Raw genomic sequence first — 19,062 nt, forward strand, 5'->3', positions numbered from 1 at the left:
ATATATATGTGTGTGTGTGTGTGTATATATATATATATATGTGTGTGTGTGTGTGTATGTATGTATATGTATATATATATATGTATATGTGTATATATATATATATATATGTATATGTGTATATATATATATATATATGTATATGTGTATATATATATATATATATATGTATATGTGTATTATATATATATATATATATGTATATGTGTATTATATATATATATATGTATATGTGTATTATATATACACATATATGTATATGTGTATTATATATACACATATATGTATATATGTATATATATACACATATATGTATATATGTATATATATACACATATATGTATATATGTATATATATACATATATACATATATGTGTATATATATACACATATATGTATATATGTATATATATACACATATATGTATATATGTGTGTGTGTGTGTATATATATATATATATATGTGTGTGTGTGTGTGTATATATGTATATATGTGTGTGTGTGTGTGTATATATGTATATATGTGTGTGTGTGTGTGTATATATGTATATATGTGTGTGTGTGTGTGTATATATGTATATATATATGTATGTATGTATGTATATATGCATATATATATTTATGTATGTATATGTATGCATATATATATATATGTATATGTAACTGACATGACTTCTCTTTTAGAACTTGTGATATGTTATTAAGCTTTCAAACTCTCCCTGAAAGCTGCGCATTTCTTCTAGACAGCGGCTTTCTTTTTATGTTTAAACTTGAATTACACTGATTTGCGCTGACGCATTTTGAAAGTAGTCCCTCCCCACGACAGCATCCAAAGGAGATGCGCTTAATAGGGATCTTAAAGCTAAACACACGCACAGTACACGCACGCGCCTCAGGTGTTTTTTACCAGATTAACACTACCGTGCTGACACATGGCGCGCACGGGGTTTAACGGGGACACCGGGGGTCAGGGGTAGCGGCTGTCCTCTTAAACCCGGCTTCCACTCTGGCCTCGGTTATTGTTCCATGTGGCCGCTGTGGGTGGACGGACGGACGGTCCATCCTGCTGCCTGTTGTTCAACCCTTCCGCCAATGAGAGCCCGGCTCCCGCTCAGCCCCAGTCCAATGAGAGCGGCGGGGTCTGTGCTCGGATCGAGAGTTGGGTTGTTCAATCTGTGAGGAGGACAACAAGCAGCTTTCTGAGTGTACACCGGATGGATGGATGCTGGCGATGGTAACGTTACCCAGCTTTACCATTATCAGGTGTTGCAAATATAGTGAGGGGCACCGATAGGGCCGAGAGCCGCGTTTCAGCAGCCGGCTTCCTGCGGTGAATGTCACCGGGTAGTTTTTTTTTAACGGTTAACGGCGCAGTTTGCTAGCCTTAACGTTAGCGACCGACGGCAGCCGTTAGGTTAACTTCGATTGTCCTCAACAAACAGGTTAGCAGCTTAGCTAACGTTAGCAACTGTGGCGAGCAGATAACGCGAATTGTTAGCTGCTTGGAGCCAAGCGAATAAATCCGTGTTTAACTCCGCGCGTTATTAGGCGAGACACAGCAGAGGGAAGGGAGGGAGGAGGTGGTGGTGGGGGGGGCAAGCGGTGTAAACCCTAAGCACAGCCGCCGTGGATAAAAACGGTTAGCGGCGGCAGCTAAGTTGCTGCCTGCTGGGCTGTCTCGGACCAACAAAGTTGTTGGATGTTCCTGGAGAGTCGCTCTCTGGCTGCTCTTTGTTCTTCAGCATGGTGATGGTGGGATAGCCTAGCATGGCGTTAAGAGCCAGCCTGTCTGAGTCAGAAGGCATCCTTTTTAAAACACGGACAGACACAGTGGAGAAATTCTAACATTTGTGAATATCACATGCAGGAGTTGAGGCGGTTAACTTGTAGCGTGCAAAAAGCGTGGCATGCGACTGAAAAACAGTTGCGCCGACCTGAAAGTTGATGCTGCCATTATTATTTTTATCCATTGTTATTATTATTATTATTATTATTATTATTATGTAGTGGCTCATTTACACAAAGAGATGGATAAAAAAGAAAGTGATGTAGCACAGCGCTGGTACTGGTGAGGTACATAACTACATCCATTAACGTTAAGAATATCATTTCAATGGACAGACAGACGTTCATGTCATCATTTCCTTGCCCTAAAGCTCCGTTTTAATTATTGCCCCTGATCAAATGGCCACATGTTGATTTTCTTAAATAACGAGAGCGACATAACAGTTCCTTTTCCGTGTGTGATTCCTGTAGATGTCAATCATTTGCCACGTTTATTCACAGTAATGTCAACCAGGGCAGTCGGTGTCACAACTGGAGGAGATTTCCACAAAAAAGTCACTTCCTGAGTTATTTAGTTATGTTACTTTTTGTTAAGAAGTTTTATGGTCACTTGTTTTCAGTCCACTTTTTTGTGTAAAGATAGATTTTTGAGAATTTCCTAAATGCGTGGTTTTCATTAATTGGAGAAGTGTGTGATTTATCTCTGTCGTTGTGGGGTGGGGTGGAGTGGTTGCTTTGTATGTTTTTTGTTTTTTCATTGCAGCTTTCACCCCTATTTCTCAGACTCTCTCTGGAGCCGCTGGTGCTGACGGTGGGCATGGGTGATCGGGCTGAACTGTCCTGTTGTGTTCTTTGCAGATGTTGTGATGTGTTGTCCAGAATTTGATCACAAAAACTCCTTTTCCAGTTAGTACATCTTCTTTCTTTTTTGTTTTGTGACAGTTGCTTATACACTGCAGTCTTTTCATTAGAAAAACAGAAAACAAAAACACTGGATTCTGCTATCAGCAGTAATCTTGCTTTATTTTTTTTCTTCCTCTACAGAATGAGTTGCTGTTTGGCTGCGGGACGTGTGTCCTATCGCTGAGGCCACATGTGTATCTGGAGCAATGGATCGTTGTAAGCACGTGGTACGCCTTCGCCTAGGCCAAGACCATTCGATCCTTAATCCGCAAAAATGGCACTGTGTCGACTGCAGCACCACCGATTCGGTGTGGGCCTGCCTCAAGTGCTCCCATGTGGCCTGTGGACGGTTTATGGAGGAGCACTCACTCAAACACTTTCAGGAGTCGCACCATCCGCTGGCTATGGAGGTGCGAGAGCTGGATGTTTTTTGCTTTGCCTGTGGAGACTATGTACTCAACGATAACGCAGAGGGTGACCTCAAACTCCTCAGAGGGGCGCTCTCCACTGTTCGGAGCCCGGGTAGGCGCTCACTGCGCTCTTCAACAGGGGGGGAGTGTACTCCCTGGGTTGGGGAAAGTGGGCCGCAGCCCGCCATGCAGCTGGCCTTGCGGCACAGGAGGAAAGCACTCCTGGGGAAAATGCTCCGGATGTGGATCAGCAAACATCAGGAGCTCCAGAATCAGCGTAAAGAGAAACTCGAGGAAGCTAGAAGACAAAAGAAGGAGGTGAAAAAGAGACTCATGGAAGAACTTGGCAATGTTCCTCCCAGGAAGAGTGCTAGGCTTCTTACTCAGGCGCCACGTTCAACCATCACACTCATTCCACGCAAATTTCGCGACCCTCCAGAACGCCTACCTCCTCCTCCTGCCCAAAAGAAGCCTTCACTTTTAACCCTGTCCCGCAAGACTTCTCAGAATGGCAAAGCTGCCAGACTGAGGCGATACTACTCCACGCATGCAGTCACACGACGGAGACTCGCTCCGGGGGTCACCGGTCTGCGCAACTTGGGGAACACGTGCTACATGAACTCAATATTGCAAGTGCTGAGCCACCTGCAGAAATTCAGGGAGTGTTTTCTCACTTTGGACCTGTGTGAGACTGAGGAGCTACTTGCCAAGACCAACCACTCCCAGGGGATGAAGGGGGTGACAGGAGGTGTGGTCAGCAGTGGTAACACAGCGCTGGCAGAATACCCTCTTGGACGTATGGGGAAGGCGGGCTGTTGGAATTTGCCCGTGGGGAAAAAGGAAAGCGTCTCGCCTCCTCCTCGCTGCTCCACCCGCCAGCAGATGTCTCTGTGCCATGAGTTACATACGCTTTTCAGGGTCATGTGGTCAGGCCGGTGGTCTTTAGTATCTCCCTTTGCCATGCTGCACTCTGTGTGGAACCTCATCCCAGCTTTCCGTGGATACGACCAGCAGGATGCCCAGGAGTTCTTGTGTGAGCTGCTGGACAAGGTGCAGCAGGAGCTGGACACAGAGGGGTCCAAAAGGCGGATAGTCATCCCCATCACAAAGAGGAAACTATCCAAGCAAGTGCTAAAGGTTCTCAACACCATCTTTCACGGGCAGCTACTCAGCCAGGTGAGACTCCTAACTTATAACTGCATGCAGTCAGTGTTGTCCAGTGTGATGTAGGTTGTTTTGTTTGTGTATTTATCTCTTTTCCCTCTTGCTTTCCATTTCTGCATGTCTGTTGTGAAGTTCTGGGCTAATGCCAAGATTTTGACTTTTGTGTTTTGTTTTGCTTTCATTATTATTTCTGTATATTTATATTCCCCCTTTGTGCCAGAGACACAAATCTGATAATAAAATAAGTAATAAATGTTAATTAATAAGTGATAAGTAAAAGGATAGCGTTTTAGTCTTCATGCCTTTTATTTTGAAAATTGACCATGTTCTTTACTCTCCTGGGTCTAACTTCCTTCCTACAAGATGAAGACAAGATAAAAAAAAAGGAGAAAAAAATGACCCAGTGGTATTTTTAGTAGGTGCTGTTTCTGGGATGCTTCTGCAAAAACATGCTTCACCGGGTACAGTTAAGCTGTAGTCATTGTTTTGAAGAGGTGTAATCAGCTCCTGTAGCTGTCCTTCAGTTAGTCCCCAGTTAACTTTGAACACTGAGAAAATTCACATGAGACATCAGATAAACGTCGGCCACTGACATCAGTAAAAGGTATCAACTTAGGTGCTCTTACCAATCACAAAGGCCCATATCAGTTAATATCAATTATATATAAGCTGAAATTTATACACTGTGCTGCAGATACAGATGCCATGGATACAGATTTCCAGTTAATCAAAGTCTGTGGTTGCATGAAAAAACTGTGATGTCACTAGGGCTGGGCCATATCATACCGTTCATGGTAATACCGGTATAATGTTGGGCAACGACAAGAAAATGAAATATCACGATAGAATATGGGTAAAATGCGCGTGCGCAGTGCCTTTGTTTTCATACGCACATGGCGAAAAAGGCACGGCGGCGACAGAGAATGACAAGGGCGAAAGCGGATTGTTGAATGAAACGGATGAACCAGAATTGGTTTGTAAAAATGCTGCAACTTCAGTGGTGTGGAACTGGTTTAGCTTTCGTCCGTCAGATACACAACAAAGCACTATTTTTGGTAGAGCGTGCTAGCGGGCCGTCATTATTACCGTGTTTTTTGGTAAATACGGCACACTTAAAATCAATCATTTGATTTTTCTGAAAATCGACAGTGCCCATTATAATCCCGTGTGCCTTTATGTTTGAATTCTGGTTGTGTTTACTGACCTCGAAACGATTTTATGTACACGGCACTCGAAAATGTTTTAGTACGACTTTGCTAAGCTACGAACCTGCACCGCTTGATGGATTGTCGGCGCATTACGGCTATCTTAGGCAGGAGCCTCGCGGAGTGATACATACGGTGCTTCAACATAATATTACTGTATTGTGTGTGTATAACCTCTTTTTAAGTTTTGTGGATATTATACTTGGTTATGCTGAGGATATGTCGGCCAGTTTCTACTGGAAATGCTTTTTGGTTGAACTGTCAGCAAGGAATTTGCATTTGCACTGTTACGTTTTTATATAACTTTAATGCAAAAAAACAGCTGCTTGTTTAAGTGAAAATACATGTTTTGTTTTTTGTTTTTTTGCACTAATAAAATTGTGGAGTTGTAAAGTATTTTGTCTAGTGTCAATTATCGTCAGTTATATCGTTATCGCAAATTTTCAAATCTATATCGTGATAAATATTTTTGGTCATATCGCCCTGCTCTAGATGTCACATCACCACATTCCTATAATCATTTAGGGTGGTGCATGAGGAGGACCAGACTTACACTACAATACACTACAATGGTGCGTTGTAGTGTATTGTCTCTGTGATGTCCACCTATAGCTGCTTTAGAATCACCAGCTAACCTTACATCCATGTGTTTGGACTGTTGGAGCACGGTGGAGTACCCAAAACGCTTCCCATGCAACATGCACACATTACACAGAACACCCTCCCCCCAAAGTCCAGCAGTTTCAAAGGCGACACTCTGCAGTTCTAATTGCGATTTAATTTTTAAAATTCAAAATTCAATCCACTTCAAGGTGATGTGTTTTTGGTGTTGTGAACAAATAAACAAACAAAAAAAGTCTTAACTGCATCTGTTCAGCTCTGTTTGCAGGGTTTGACCAATCACAGTTAAGATTGTGAGTTTAGTAATAAAAAAGAGGCATGCATCTGCATTAAAGAATAAAATGCAGAGACACGGTGGGTTAAGCAGTTGCCTGGAAGAGCAGGCCAAAGAAGACAGTTGATTGATTGTGATCATGTATGAAGAGCATAAACCTGTGCTGGAATGTAGTTAGAATGGGGAAGTGTCTGGTTTTGTAATTCAGGCAGATATTTTTGTTTCATTTATTAAATCAGTTTATTTATTTGTTTGAACCACTTTCCAGAGTTCTGCTACAGCTGAAACTTGGAATCGTCGTCACACTCACCTTTGCTTGTGTTCCTCCTCTTCTCTGTATGTTTTAGGTGACATGCCTATCCTGTAAGCACAAGTCTAACACAGTAGAGCCATTCTGGGATTTGTCTTTGGAGTTTCCAGAGCGATACCACAGCATAGACAAAGGCTCGAGCTCGACGGCTTACCAGCGTAGCTGCACCCTCACTGAGATGCTGTCCAAGTTTACAGAGATGGAGGCTCTTGAAGGCAGCATCTACGCCTGCAACCACTGCAACAGTCAGTACAATGTTTAATGCACCACAAGCCAAGCTCGTCTTAAGTTCATTATTAGCTGATAAGACTTTGCTTCTTAAGCTCGAGTTGAATAAATCTGTATTGTTTCAGGATATCTGCCTATTATATGACAACTTGGATGCATTCTGATAAAGCTGCTTATCAACCCTAAAATATCAATTAGCAGTTAAATTATTGTCTTGATTCATCAGACAGAGAACTGGATAGTGGACCATACACTTGGGTTCACATGATGAATGTCAAGAATTTGGATTCTAATGGGAATTGGTTTTAAATAAGTTATTATCCAAAGTGGAACTTAAAGTTATAGATTTCCCTTCATGATTTATTCATTTTGACTCCGGACCCTGCTTTTTCTTTAAAGGTCAATGCAGTTTTTCTTGCGAGGTATTTCTATGAATAACTGAGAATGTCAGGACAGCAACTTGTAAAAATGAAGCGTTCAGAACATTTTCCTGTTAATCTGATGGCATCGGAACTAAACGCACACCCGGGTCATGACTAATTAAAAGCTGTCATTTCATTCTCATCAGACGCACAATAGTAACATGCAAACTGTCACATAAATGAAGAGGATTGCACAGGATTACGACCGCATGCATGCGTTTCCCGACGTTATCAGTTAAAAGACTTGATTTTTCAGGATGGAGAGAAGTTCGTCTCCGAAGTGTTACACATGCATTCAGTGTGATCCAAATGCATAAAGCAAGATTTACAAATGTATGTATTGATGTGTGTGTAGCGTTTGAGAACACACAAGCAGGTGCTTCAGTCCACGCAATTTCAAAGCAATTTTACCACACGCGAAACTGTTTTACAAATGCGCACATCCACATTTGAATAAATATTGAATGAATACTGATCAGCTGCTCACAATTCCTGTGCATACAAATGTCTGAAACTTTACAGACATCCTCCTACTCACGAATGGCCTGGCACGCACAGATCACATCACATGGTCACGTAGGATTTTGAGACAAATTTCAGGCTGCCGGCTTCGCATACATCCAGAAATGTAAGCTGCATTCAACTACTAGTGTTCTGTTTTCCTGCATTTTTCCTACTAAAGTAGCCATTTCTTCTAAGTAAACAGAACAACTAGTCACCCCGCTACTAGAAAACAGATTTTCCAGTTATGTAGTTAGAAGTTTTCACTGGAATGGAGACAGGATCTATCAGGAAAAAATGTTTAAGTGATTCATTTCAGGGAGGTGAGGTAAAAGCTGCTGTATTTACTGAAGTGCGAAGTCTTGTGGTCCCAAATCATCAAATAAACATCAGTAAAGTGTAAACACTTACCTCAAGTATGATTTGTCAGGTAATGTATTGTCAGATTTCACCCATGGTGTGCATACAGAGTACACTGTAGAACTGTGGGTGCATCTGAATGTACCCGTGAGGAACATTTGTGTGTAAAGTGACCTTTACCTGAATGACTGAATGCTTTCAACAGATTAATGAAGCCAACGGTGTTATTTATTTATTCATTGTCTAAGAAGCTCTTTAATCTCCTGCTGACAGCTCCGGCGGAGGCAGTGACTTAAAAACTAGGCTAGCAGCTTTGAGAGAGCCACACAACACTTTCGCAAAGCCTGAGATTTTGCAAGAAAGCGTCACTTGTGCAGCGGAAACAAAGCCTCGCATCAGTAACCTGTGATCTCCTTGTTTCATGGTTTCAGAAAGAAGACGGAAATCATCCCACAAACCCTTAGTTCTGTCAGAAGCATGTAAGCAGCTTCTGATCTACCGTTTACCTCAGGTTCTCCGGCTGCACCTCAAACGCTTCAGGCAAGTTTCTGTAAAGGCTGATATATATAATTTTTTTTTTTTTTTTTTTTTTACTTCCAAACCAAGTTCTTTGAAATTTCTCAAAGAAATTTCAGGATTTCCTGTAGTTTTGATCTTGTTTTTTCTGTTTGCGTTGTGAACTTGGGGTGCTCGACCTTTATTTATTTTTTTTGTAAGACGAGGCTTGTGAAGTGTAGCAACACTAACTATCGCCTGTTGTACGGCAGATGGTCGGGGCGGAACCACAGGGAGAAAATCGGCGTCCATGTGGCCTTTGACCAGGTTCTGAACATCAAACCATACTGCTGCACAGGCTCAGGTCACTCTGTCCACAGAGGAGGCTACACCTACGATCTGTCTGCTGTAGTTATGCATCATGGTAAAGGCTTCGGCTCAGGGCACTACACCGCATACTGCTACAATACAGAAGGAGGTGAGGAAGAGCGCACAGCATCCTGTGGTTTATTTAAGATGCAAATGTTCTGCTGTGTTGTTGTTTTTTTTTAACATCTTTTTTAATGTGCATTTGCTATCCTCAGGTTTCTGGGTCCACTGTAATGACTCTGAGATGAAGGTTTGCAGTGTGGAGGAAGTGTGCAACACTCAGGCCTATATTCTCTTCTATACCCAGAGGTCTGCTTAGGTACCTCTCGCTGTGATGATAACCTGTGCGTGGAAACTTAGGGCTGCATTCACGAAAAGGTTTTCTGATGCTTTCCCAGATGTCATAACATTTTAGCAGCACAATCCAGATAAGAAGTATGATAGTGGTGAGTAATGTTGCCATAGCTAGTAGATCAGAAAGCTCTGGGTTTATGTCTTACTTTTGACTCTGTAAGAAAACATTTTCGTAAATGAAGCCCAGGTTTCTCAGCCTGTAGGACCAGCGTATTGATTCCTGGCCTGAAGACTGTGGTCAGACTCTGTCCTGCTGAACAACAACAACAACAACAACCATCAGGCTCGTGTCTGTTGAGTCTGGGAACAACCAGGCGCTCTCCCCGAGACAGCATTTTACATTAAAAAGGCAACACGGATTCTGGACTTTGGAGCGTTTGGCCACAGTAATGTTGACGATGTGCATTTTTACACGTAATCGCGCGTTTGACCGCTGAGCTTTACATGAAGCGACACATTTTTAACGTTGCCAGCGACCGCACTGATGGTCCACGCTCCATGTTGCCTTCTGCTCAGCTTTTTTAATTATCGTGAAACGTCAGTTATGGAAACTTTTAATACTCACCCCTGTGTCATTTGTATCTCATCATGTCCTCTCCCTCAGATGTACTGCTGTGACTGGATACTGTGTCTTAGGCTCAAGGCTCTCAGTGAACACGAATAGGTTTTGTTTTTAGTTTATTTTGTAGCCGCTCTGTTCCATGAAAAGAAGCAAAAAGCACGAGTATCAGACACTCAGTGGAAAGCTGCGGGAGGAGCTGTTGCTGTCGGCTCCCGTAACACCTTGAAGTGTCTGCTCCTCCTCCTGCGGTTAGACCGGTCTGAGCCTGGGTTGGACATGCCGCCTCTCTTAACCTGCCGGAGACGGGGCGCGAGTTAAAGGGTAGATACCGAAGAATGTGTGGTTTCTTTTTCTTTCTTTCTTTTATCTGTTTTTTGGGGTACCCATTTTTGAGTTGAGCACCTGAAAGCAATATATTGTACATCTCGCATCTTGACAGGAAATTTAAGAAAATCAGGAATTCTTCTGCTTGTTATATACAATGTGTTTTGGGGTTTTCTTTCTGTTGTCTTTTTTTATTTTGTTTTCTACTCTGCTGTTTCTATCGAGGTCTTTAGATTTTGCTAGGTTGTCAAGAAAAACTGTGTTTGATACGAGTCAAATGCAAAATACATTTGTGAACTCTGTGACAGTTGGAACAATCTAATGACGATGAATGTCTTACTTTTTAGCGGTCAGGTGTGGCCATGCCACCGGCTCTGATCCCCTTGAGTTCTGTCGTGTACTGTAAGAATACCTGTCATAAATGTAATGGTCATATGGGTTTTGCCTGACAGTAATTATTAAAAAGACAAAACAAAATTGAGATGCTTTGGTTCTCTTGCTTATTTTTTATTTTTTTTATATAGTATTTTTTCCAGAGGGAGTGGTGATTCTGATTAAAAGAAGGTTATGAGCAGCTTCATGAATTTAGCTTCATGGCTGAGCCAAGAGAGTAAAGTAGAACTGAAATAATCAGGTTACCAGATGGATGCACAGCTGATCCGAGGCCTAACCACTAATGTGTTCTTAGAAATATAATCTGATCCAGCCAAGGATGGTGCTCATAATCAAATGTAAATCTCTTTCTTGCCTTAACAGTAAAGTGATCAGGGGCGTGGCCGCCACTCCCAAATGAAAAAAATATGAATCAGTAATTGTGATCCATAAACATGCCAACAGTGTCTGAAACAGCATTCTACAAATGCTCCCTTAAGGTATGTGTATGTGTTTAAATGCTTAAGATCAATCAGCTTATGGGACTCTTTCACACTGGAAGCTCCTAAATTTCCCTTTTTCCATGCTTCATATCTGACTTTTATGGAAGATCTATGTTACTTTGTATGCAATGGTCAAGGGTGGAGCAAAAGGATGGCCAAGCTCACCGCAAACTAACATTTACCCGTCCTTCGGGCCTACCTCTTCCAACCAAAGGTAATCCGATGATTATGCACACAGTCAGAGCTGGAGCTTTATCCACTCTCTGCTGCTTTTTTATGCTTCCCATGCATTCACATTGTAACAGCAAAACCACCCATTTATATGCAATAATCTTACAATTATTATAAGCAATCAAAAGAGAATACACTTTGGTGCCTGCATATGCAAATACGTTTTTAAAAGTAAAAAAAACAAACGGGTGTCGGCGTGAAGGACGATGAGGAGATGGATCAAGGTCAGCCTAATATATGAAATCATTTATTTCTTACATTGTTTAATAAAACAGCAATAATTCTTCTTTCTTTTCTTTTTTTTCTTTTTTTGCAAACTGGATATAAACTTTGAACATGCCAGTTAAGTTGACACTGTGGATAGTAGCAGTTCTACAATAGATATAATATGAAAATGCATTTGTGGACAGAGCAGATTTTTACACTGTTGAGTCAGTATGGTGAATTGTAGCAGATTTTTTTTAACTATTCATTCATTTGCAAGAGAAAAAAAAAAGGAAAACGAAAGAAAAAGCACTGCTTCAACACCAGAGAAGAATGTGAAACAAACCGGGAATGACACCGAGTGGAGATACGACAGATCCGCGCTGCAATTCTGACACCAAAATGGCAGTTATAGAAGATTCAGTCTGTCAGTAATGACATGTTAACTCATGCCAGCTAGATGCATCTCAGTGCACATATGAGGACATGCATGAGCACATAACATTCATGGAGAAAAGAAGAAAAAACACCTTGTTCCTCTCAAATACACATTAGCTTCAACATGAAGATTACAGCAAACATGATCGGGCATTTTATTTTTGCTCCTGTCTTTGTAATGAATGTATCATAAATCATTAGAAAAAGGCCAAAGATTTCTTGCAAGAAACTCAGTTTTTGGTGACAGCGATGCGATCGACGGTTGGTCATCAGTGCCGGTACATGTGGGTGAGAGGGAAGGATGTCTTTTGTCACTTGGCAAGCAGAGAATTTCACTTGTTTTTGCTCTGTAAACACCTCTCGGCGCTCCCTGTAGGCCGGGTCTCGACTAAAAAGTGCCGTGCTTTGTTCTCTCTCACTCCGCCTTCAAACTCAAAGGGAACTCGCCGCAGTGGCTTTCATTTCACTTCAGTCTCTGGGTCCCTTCAGTGATGGCGAACTGAGCTGGAATCAGCTTCTCTGATCCCCTCCTCCTCTTCCTCCTGTAGAGTGTCTTTCAGGAAGTTTAGCTGGGCAGCAGCCACAGCTCCACAAAGTCCCACTGCTTCCACAGCACGAACAGCAGCAATGTCAGCAGGACGGTGGCGGCTACGCGGGCCCGGGTCTTCATCAGAGGGGTGATGAAGTTGGCCAGAGTGGAGACGAAGACCAACAGCACGGCCATGAGCGCCAGGATGACGTTGATGAGCTTCCCCAGCAGAGCTCGAGCGTTGGCATTCTCCACTCCTTCTAACTGGACAACCTGCTGCTGCTGCTGCTGCAGCTCCAGCTTGGTGATGCGGGTCAGGCATGACTCGACTGCCTCCTGTGTGTGCAGATCCCAAAGAAATGAACCCACTTAGTGCGATTTTGTTTTTCAAAACCTCATTAAAAGGCCTGAAAATCTAAGACACCTTTTACAGGGAATGATAATGTCTTAATTCAACTGCTTTAGTCAGAGTTGAAACTACCTCTGAAAATCACAGTCAGTAAACACAGTTTGTACGTTCACGTCTTTGAAGCATATACAGGTTTTGGAGAAACATATTGCCCACACACAGCTCTGATCCCAACTTCTAGCAAACTCCAAAGTCTCCAACGATCTATCGGAGTCTTTGTTTTTACCTGAATGTCTCTCGCCCTCTCATACGACTGGTAGGCGACTTTCTCCTCCATGCTGGCGAGCTCCTGTTTCAGGTTGGTCATCTCATTCTGGTGCAGCTCCGTCAGGTCATTCAGCTGCTCTTCAAGTCGCTCATACCTGAACACACAGCGCAGCACACACTGTACTCCAAAGCATGCATGTCAAACTTGTTTTACATGGTTTATCTACATATTTAATCCCTGTGATGTCATTTATTTTTCTTTTTTTTATTATTGTGGACTCATTGTACAAAACATACATTTAGTAGAGGGCAAAAAAATAGAAGTTTCCTTGTATTTAATTCATCCTCTGGTTGTTTGTTGCTTTCTACCATCTACCACTCTACCATCTTGAAATTTTGTGTGATGGTAGAGATCAATAAGAGCTCAGCTGATTTCATTTGGGAGGAAATCTGGTCATGGTCACACCAAATGTAAAAATCAGTATAAACTTTATATTACCCACAGTGTTTTATGGATCTTCAATCTTCACAACAGTATAACAGGCTTGAATGACATGATTACCTAGGTTGGCTAAGCATTTGACCTTGACCTTCATTTTCTAGCGCGCAAGGTTAAAAAAAAACATTTGAAAGGGCATGGAGAGAACACGCTTGTAATTCTTTTCAATATGATGCCCTAATTGATCACGATGACAAAATCACACACTGCATGAAGAAATGTCAAAATCTGAAGTTATTGCAGCTTATTGAAGCCAAAGATTTTGGCCGATTCTGCACCAATCGTCTGGGTAAAGATAATAAAATACACTAGCATTTAAGGCTTTAAGGTCATAGGTCAAAGGTCAGACAGCATGTTGCAAAACAAAAGCTTTAGTATACTCCTTGACCTTCAGGGGGAGTTGTGCTCTCTGAGTGCTATTGTTGTTTATCTATTACTTAATTAATAATGAATTATTAAGTGAATAATTAATTTGTGTTGCATGCACTGTTAGAGGGGAGGTGTTTATCAGAAGGAAAAGCTGTAAAGCTCTGAAAATGTAGTCAGAAATTTCAAACCCGATGCCCTCCTTCACATTTTCCAATAACGTCTAGTGGACGGCACTTTTCCGGCCACTTTTGGCGACTGGGCCTTAATTTTGACACCCCTGCTCTAAAGTACATATTTAATGATGATTTTAAAAGGAGCAGTGGGGACTGAGTTGTTTTTTCCTTGTGTGAATTGCATCTTGATGTTCAGTGTAGCACGTTAGTGATTGCTTTTCTTTGCAGGGACATCTACCTGTATCTCTCTTCCTGCAGGCACTGAGTCATGTAAGAGTAGTCGCTCTGCAGCTGGCCCTTCATGTCCTCGATGGCGTCCTCCATGTGCGTCTGGCTGGCCTTGATCTCCTGCAGACCCTCAAGTAAAGAGTCCCATGAACTATGCATGTGATGGTGGTGGTGGTGGTGCCCGTCCAATCTGGGGCTCCCCATCGTTGGGCCTAACATACCACCCCCTCCTCCTCCACCAGCCCCACCAGAATTACTGCCCGCTCCGGATCCAGACGTGGCGCTGGAACACTCGTCGTCGCTGCCGTACTTTGGGCTGGAGACCAGGGTGGCGCTTCCACTCAGGGCGCGGGGCGTGGGGGTGTCTTCAGCGTGGCCCCCAACTCCGTCCTCTAGCGTGTCTTTTAGGTGAGCAATGTTATCAGCACTGCCAAACTTGTTTCTTATAAGACTGGCAAACTCTCGTGGCTTGGAGACAACGGCCGTGTGCGTGAGAGCAGAAACTCCTCCTTTAACCCCTTCAACTACTCCACCTCCGAATCCACTTATCCCAGCACGAACGTTGGCTCCCACGTCCTTCAGGCCCTGCTGCATGTCCCGCAGAACATCCTTCGGCTGCCGGGCTGGCCCATTCTGTGAAGAGGGGAAAAGGAATGAGGAAGCAGAGAAGTGGAGGATCCTAAAGGAGAGAGCTGATCATGTTATGAGGGTAAGTTTTAACCCTCATAACACAGATGAGGAAAGCAGTCCCTGTGAAGAATCAGGTGAGGCACAGGGGGGATGCACTGGTTTAAATAAGTGTTTGGGAAATCATCAGTCTATTTCTGGACTCCACTGCGCTCCCAAAGATAGACTGAACACTTGTTCAAGTCACTCATAAGATAAATGTTCCAATAGACCACGAAGAAAGACACGTGCATACACACACACACACACACACAGGCACACGCACACACTTACCTGCTCTATCTCCTTCAGCTTCTTGTGGTAGTGCTCTAGTTTTTTGTGTAAGTGCGCAATAGTCTGTGCCGATTTCTGGTTCTTCTTCTCGAACACTTGCTTGATTCTGGACGCCTGCTGTTTGTCCGCGTTGTGAGCCAACTTCAGGTACTCCGCCACGTTGTCGTCACGCGCCTCCTGCTCCACGCGAATCTGCTCGGTGACCTTTAGGATCTTCTGCTGCAGATGCTCCAGAGCAGCACGTGTCCGCTGCGGCTCACCGGCCACAGCACCTTCCGCTCCCCCCGCCATGCCCCCAGACACCGACCCCACCGCCGCTGCTGCCCCCGCTCCGTCCATGCTGATGTTGGTGTCAGAGCCTCCATGGCTGGTAGTGGAGGGCAGGCCTAGAGTTGCCACCTCACTCTTGTCCAGCTGAGGGGACAAGAGGGCAGTGACTTGCTATTCAGGGGTGAAAAGAGAGCTACAACTGCTCCAGATACATTAGAGGTGTTAGTCAAACTAAGGAATCAGAGCCTCATCAGTATAAAAGTGTAAAAGTAGAGATAACAAAGGTTATTCAGATAAACGGCGCTGGAGAAACATCTTCACTGTAGCTGACTCTTCACAGACTGGGTTTTACAAGAAAAGAAGTTCATCTGCAGACATGTGGTGCCAACACAGGCTGTTATTATTGGTGTTATATTCACATAAACATTACTGTGCAAAAGTCTTGAGCCACTCCTTATATCTATGTGTTTTAATGGGAAATAGGTGCAGTGATTTACATGTGCAAACTTAACATAAATACAGCACATTAAGGCAAACAGAGTTTGTACAACTCCAACAAGCTTGAAATTCAATATTTTGTTATGACCGCCTGAACTCTCTTCCTCAAGCTTTCTTGTAATTCTTGTAATTTCTTTAAGTAGCCTTCAGGGATATCCAGGATACTTGAAGGACATTCAAGGTCAGATGCATCTTTTAGGTCCTGTGTCAGGGCTTTCCTTTCCTTTCCTTTCCTTTCCTTTCCTTTCCTTTCCTTTCCTTTCCTTTCCTTTCCTTCCTTCCTTCCTTCCTTCCTTCCTTTAAACTTTAAATTAAGCATTATTCAAAGATTCAGCTAAAGAAATGGAAACAAGTTATATGCTGTTGTGACAGGCTGCTAGTAACAAAGTGCCTAGATTAGACTTATTAAAAAATCTATTATTAAATATTTATTAGATATGATGCAATTTAAAATCGGTTCTTTGCTAATGTTCTGTCACATATAGAGACAACACTGGTTCATCCCTTGAGTGAGATGTTGTTTTTGTTCTTGAATGACTCATAGGTACAAGGTACAAGGACTGGACTGAAAGTGAGAACAAACTTTGAAAGACCTTTGGAAAGCCGAAGCAAAATATAAAGAGACAAGGGTTGGCTCAAGACTGGTGCTGTATGACAATAAAACAGTAATGCTTCGTTTATAATTAAAGTACATCATATAGGTCGCATACATAAAACACTCAGTTCATTTTTAGTTGTGTGTAATTCAAAAAATTATCTTCACAGAAACAGACAAAATGTAAAGTATTTGAATCTTTACTTTCTGCAGGAAACAAAATTTCTTCTGTTTTTCTAAACTGCAGATTATATTTTCCAGATCTCAACTGCCAGAAACAAAACACCTGAGTAACCTCAGTAAAATCACTCAACAAAATAAATAAACCTCCTTCGATGGGACTGTCAAAATGTGTCATTTTGCCCACTCGGGGCATATTAGCTTTAACCGATCTAGCGGAGAGATTAGAGACCACATAGAAAGGCCACCATGCATTAATTAGATGATGCTTCCTGCCCTGCTGAGCCTCAAAAAACGAAGAAGGAGAAGAAGACGATGACGATTAGTTAAGATCGAAGCAAACTACACATGTAAACCCACGAAGGTGTGCAGCACGTGGCGTGTACTTTAATGCTAAAGACACGCTGAGCGTGTATGTAAATCTATTTCTGCCTGAACCTTCGTCTGACTTTTCCTTCAGAAAAACAAAAAACATAACAGCCTGAGGATGTAATCCCTTTTACACGACGAGACCCCGCGTTGACAGATCCACGCGGGGATTCCCTGGTCAGTATTATATGTTTATGTGCGGCTTTGGCAGATGGCGCGTTTGATAATGACTCTCCGCCTGACGTCAAAACGCAGCAATCAGACCCTCAGACACGAGTTTGGGCTCACACATGACGAGAGCAGTGCTGTGAGATATTTCTCACAGCACTGCTCTCGTTTCTGTCTGCGGGATGGCGCGAGGATTTATTTTACATTATATCTGCGCGACTGCGTGAAATGAGCACGCGCTGTGATTGTAAAAGTAGGTTACAATCACGGTGTGATGGAGAGGAAAACGCATGACTGCAGCCCCGTGATGGAAAAACAACAAATCATTTTTTTCCTGATCTCTGAAAAAAATAGATGAATAAAAAGTGGGATGCTTTTTTGAGTGGCTATCACTCGCAGGATCAGAGGGGGTGAAGTGGGCAACCAAAAAAAAGCGCAAATCGGCATATAGCGACGGCTGCGGTGGTGCTCAAACCCGACGCGGTGTCTCTGTTTAAACGTGTAATAATAATAATAATAATAATAATAATAATAAAAGATCCACGGAGCGACGCTGTGGATGAAGCCGAGACTCCTGAAGGTCGGGAGAGAAGCGGTGAGGATGAGGATGGAGATGGCAGATGTCTATGGCGTGAAAACAAGAGGACAGGGTGATGCCTGTGCATTCTTCACTCAGCGGGAGACGCGCGGGGACGTGATGCCAGCGAGCACGCGAGGACGAGACACAAGCAGCGCAGGAAAATGAAAATGAAAAATTTAAAAAAGGAAAGAAAAAAAAGGATATCAGAAAACGTTACCATACTGCTTTAATCCAATTTTTGCAGTGCCATTGCAAGTCTGTGTTCGAGGCCCATCCTCCTCCTCCTCCCTCCGCCTCCCCCTGAGCTCACCGAGGAGGAGTCCCCCCTCCTCAAATGTCTTTACCCCCAGCCGTGGGTCTGGCTAACTGTCACCTCCCTGGATCCTAACGCTCCATCGTTAACACCATCGATATCTGCAGCCTCCCTCTCCCTTTTCCTATCTCTAATGCTCCGATCTCTCTCTCTCCCTCCCTCTCCTTTGTGTCATATGCTCCCTCCGCCTCCCCCTGCTTCACTCTCCTACATCTCTCTCTCTCCCCCTCCCTCTCTTTCTGTCCCTCTTTCGGTCTACATGCAAATGCTATCAGTCCTGCCCTGTAATGGATGTGGGAGCTAAGGGACAGATGATGGAGGGGCTGGGAGAGCTTGGCGCAGGCGTGCAGGTGCCCCCGTGCTGATAAGGCCAGAGGAGGGAGGGAGGGGGTGGGGTGAGTGGAGGGAGGGAGCGCTCCACTCACCTAAACTAACTCCAGTACAAACACGCGCACTTCGCCTGTGCTGGTGTGGGACTGCAGTGATGTTGTGCCAAAGTACACAATGCCTCAGAGCGCCGACTCGCTCTCGTAATTTGCCTACTTCACAAAAGAGTGAAGAAAAAAAAGTGGTATCACAACAGCAGAAGCCAGTTTGCATGACTCGGCACTACTCGAGGATATATTCACCCAACTTCAGATCTCTCTGTGCCTGACGGTGCGTCAGGATGTGTCTCCGC

At 43.3% G+C, this 19,062-nt stretch overlaps 2 protein-coding genes across 4 annotated transcripts; one reads left to right on the forward strand and one right to left on the reverse strand.

The window, feature by feature from the left end:
* The first annotated feature begins 1,167 nt into the window (after positions 1-1,167).
* On the forward strand, positions 1,168-10,769 carry usp49 (ubiquitin specific peptidase 49). Of its 3 annotated transcripts, none has more exons than XM_026167924.1 (7): positions 1,168-1,235; positions 2,570-2,692; positions 2,831-4,275; positions 6,711-6,918; positions 8,616-8,724; positions 8,952-9,157; positions 9,264-10,769. In XM_026167924.1, exons 3-7 carry the CDS (start codon positions 2,896-2,898, stop codon positions 9,365-9,367), a joined length of 2,007 nt encoding a protein of 668 aa, XP_026023709.1. In that variant the 5' UTR covers positions 1,168-1,235; positions 2,570-2,692; positions 2,831-2,895; the 3' UTR covers positions 9,368-10,769. The 3 variants fall into 3 exon arrangements, with proteins under 3 accessions (XP_026023709.1, XP_026023711.1, XP_026023710.1); XM_026167925.1 differs by lacking the exon at positions 1,168-1,235 and adding an exon at positions 1,390-1,443; XM_026167926.1 differs by lacking the exon at positions 2,570-2,692.
* Positions 10,770-10,816: 47 nt separating this feature from the next.
* On the reverse strand, positions 10,817-18,540 carry tmcc2 (transmembrane and coiled-coil domain family 2). Its single transcript, XM_026167928.1, has 5 exons — positions 18,288-18,540; positions 15,411-15,824; positions 14,461-15,083; positions 13,201-13,336; positions 10,817-12,901 (listed from the first exon to the last, which is right to left on the reverse strand). The coding sequence occupies exons 1-5, from the start codon at positions 18,288-18,290 to the stop codon at positions 12,602-12,604; spliced, it is 1,476 nt and encodes a 491-aa protein (XP_026023713.1). The 5' UTR covers positions 18,291-18,540; the 3' UTR covers positions 10,817-12,601.
* Positions 18,541-19,062: the final 522 nt, after the last annotated feature.

The sequence above is a fragment of the Astatotilapia calliptera genome, chromosome 5 (genome assembly GCF_900246225.1).
Source record: "Astatotilapia calliptera chromosome 5, fAstCal1.2, whole genome shotgun sequence".
Taxonomy (NCBI): Eukaryota; Metazoa; Chordata; class Actinopteri; order Cichliformes; family Cichlidae; genus Astatotilapia; species Astatotilapia calliptera.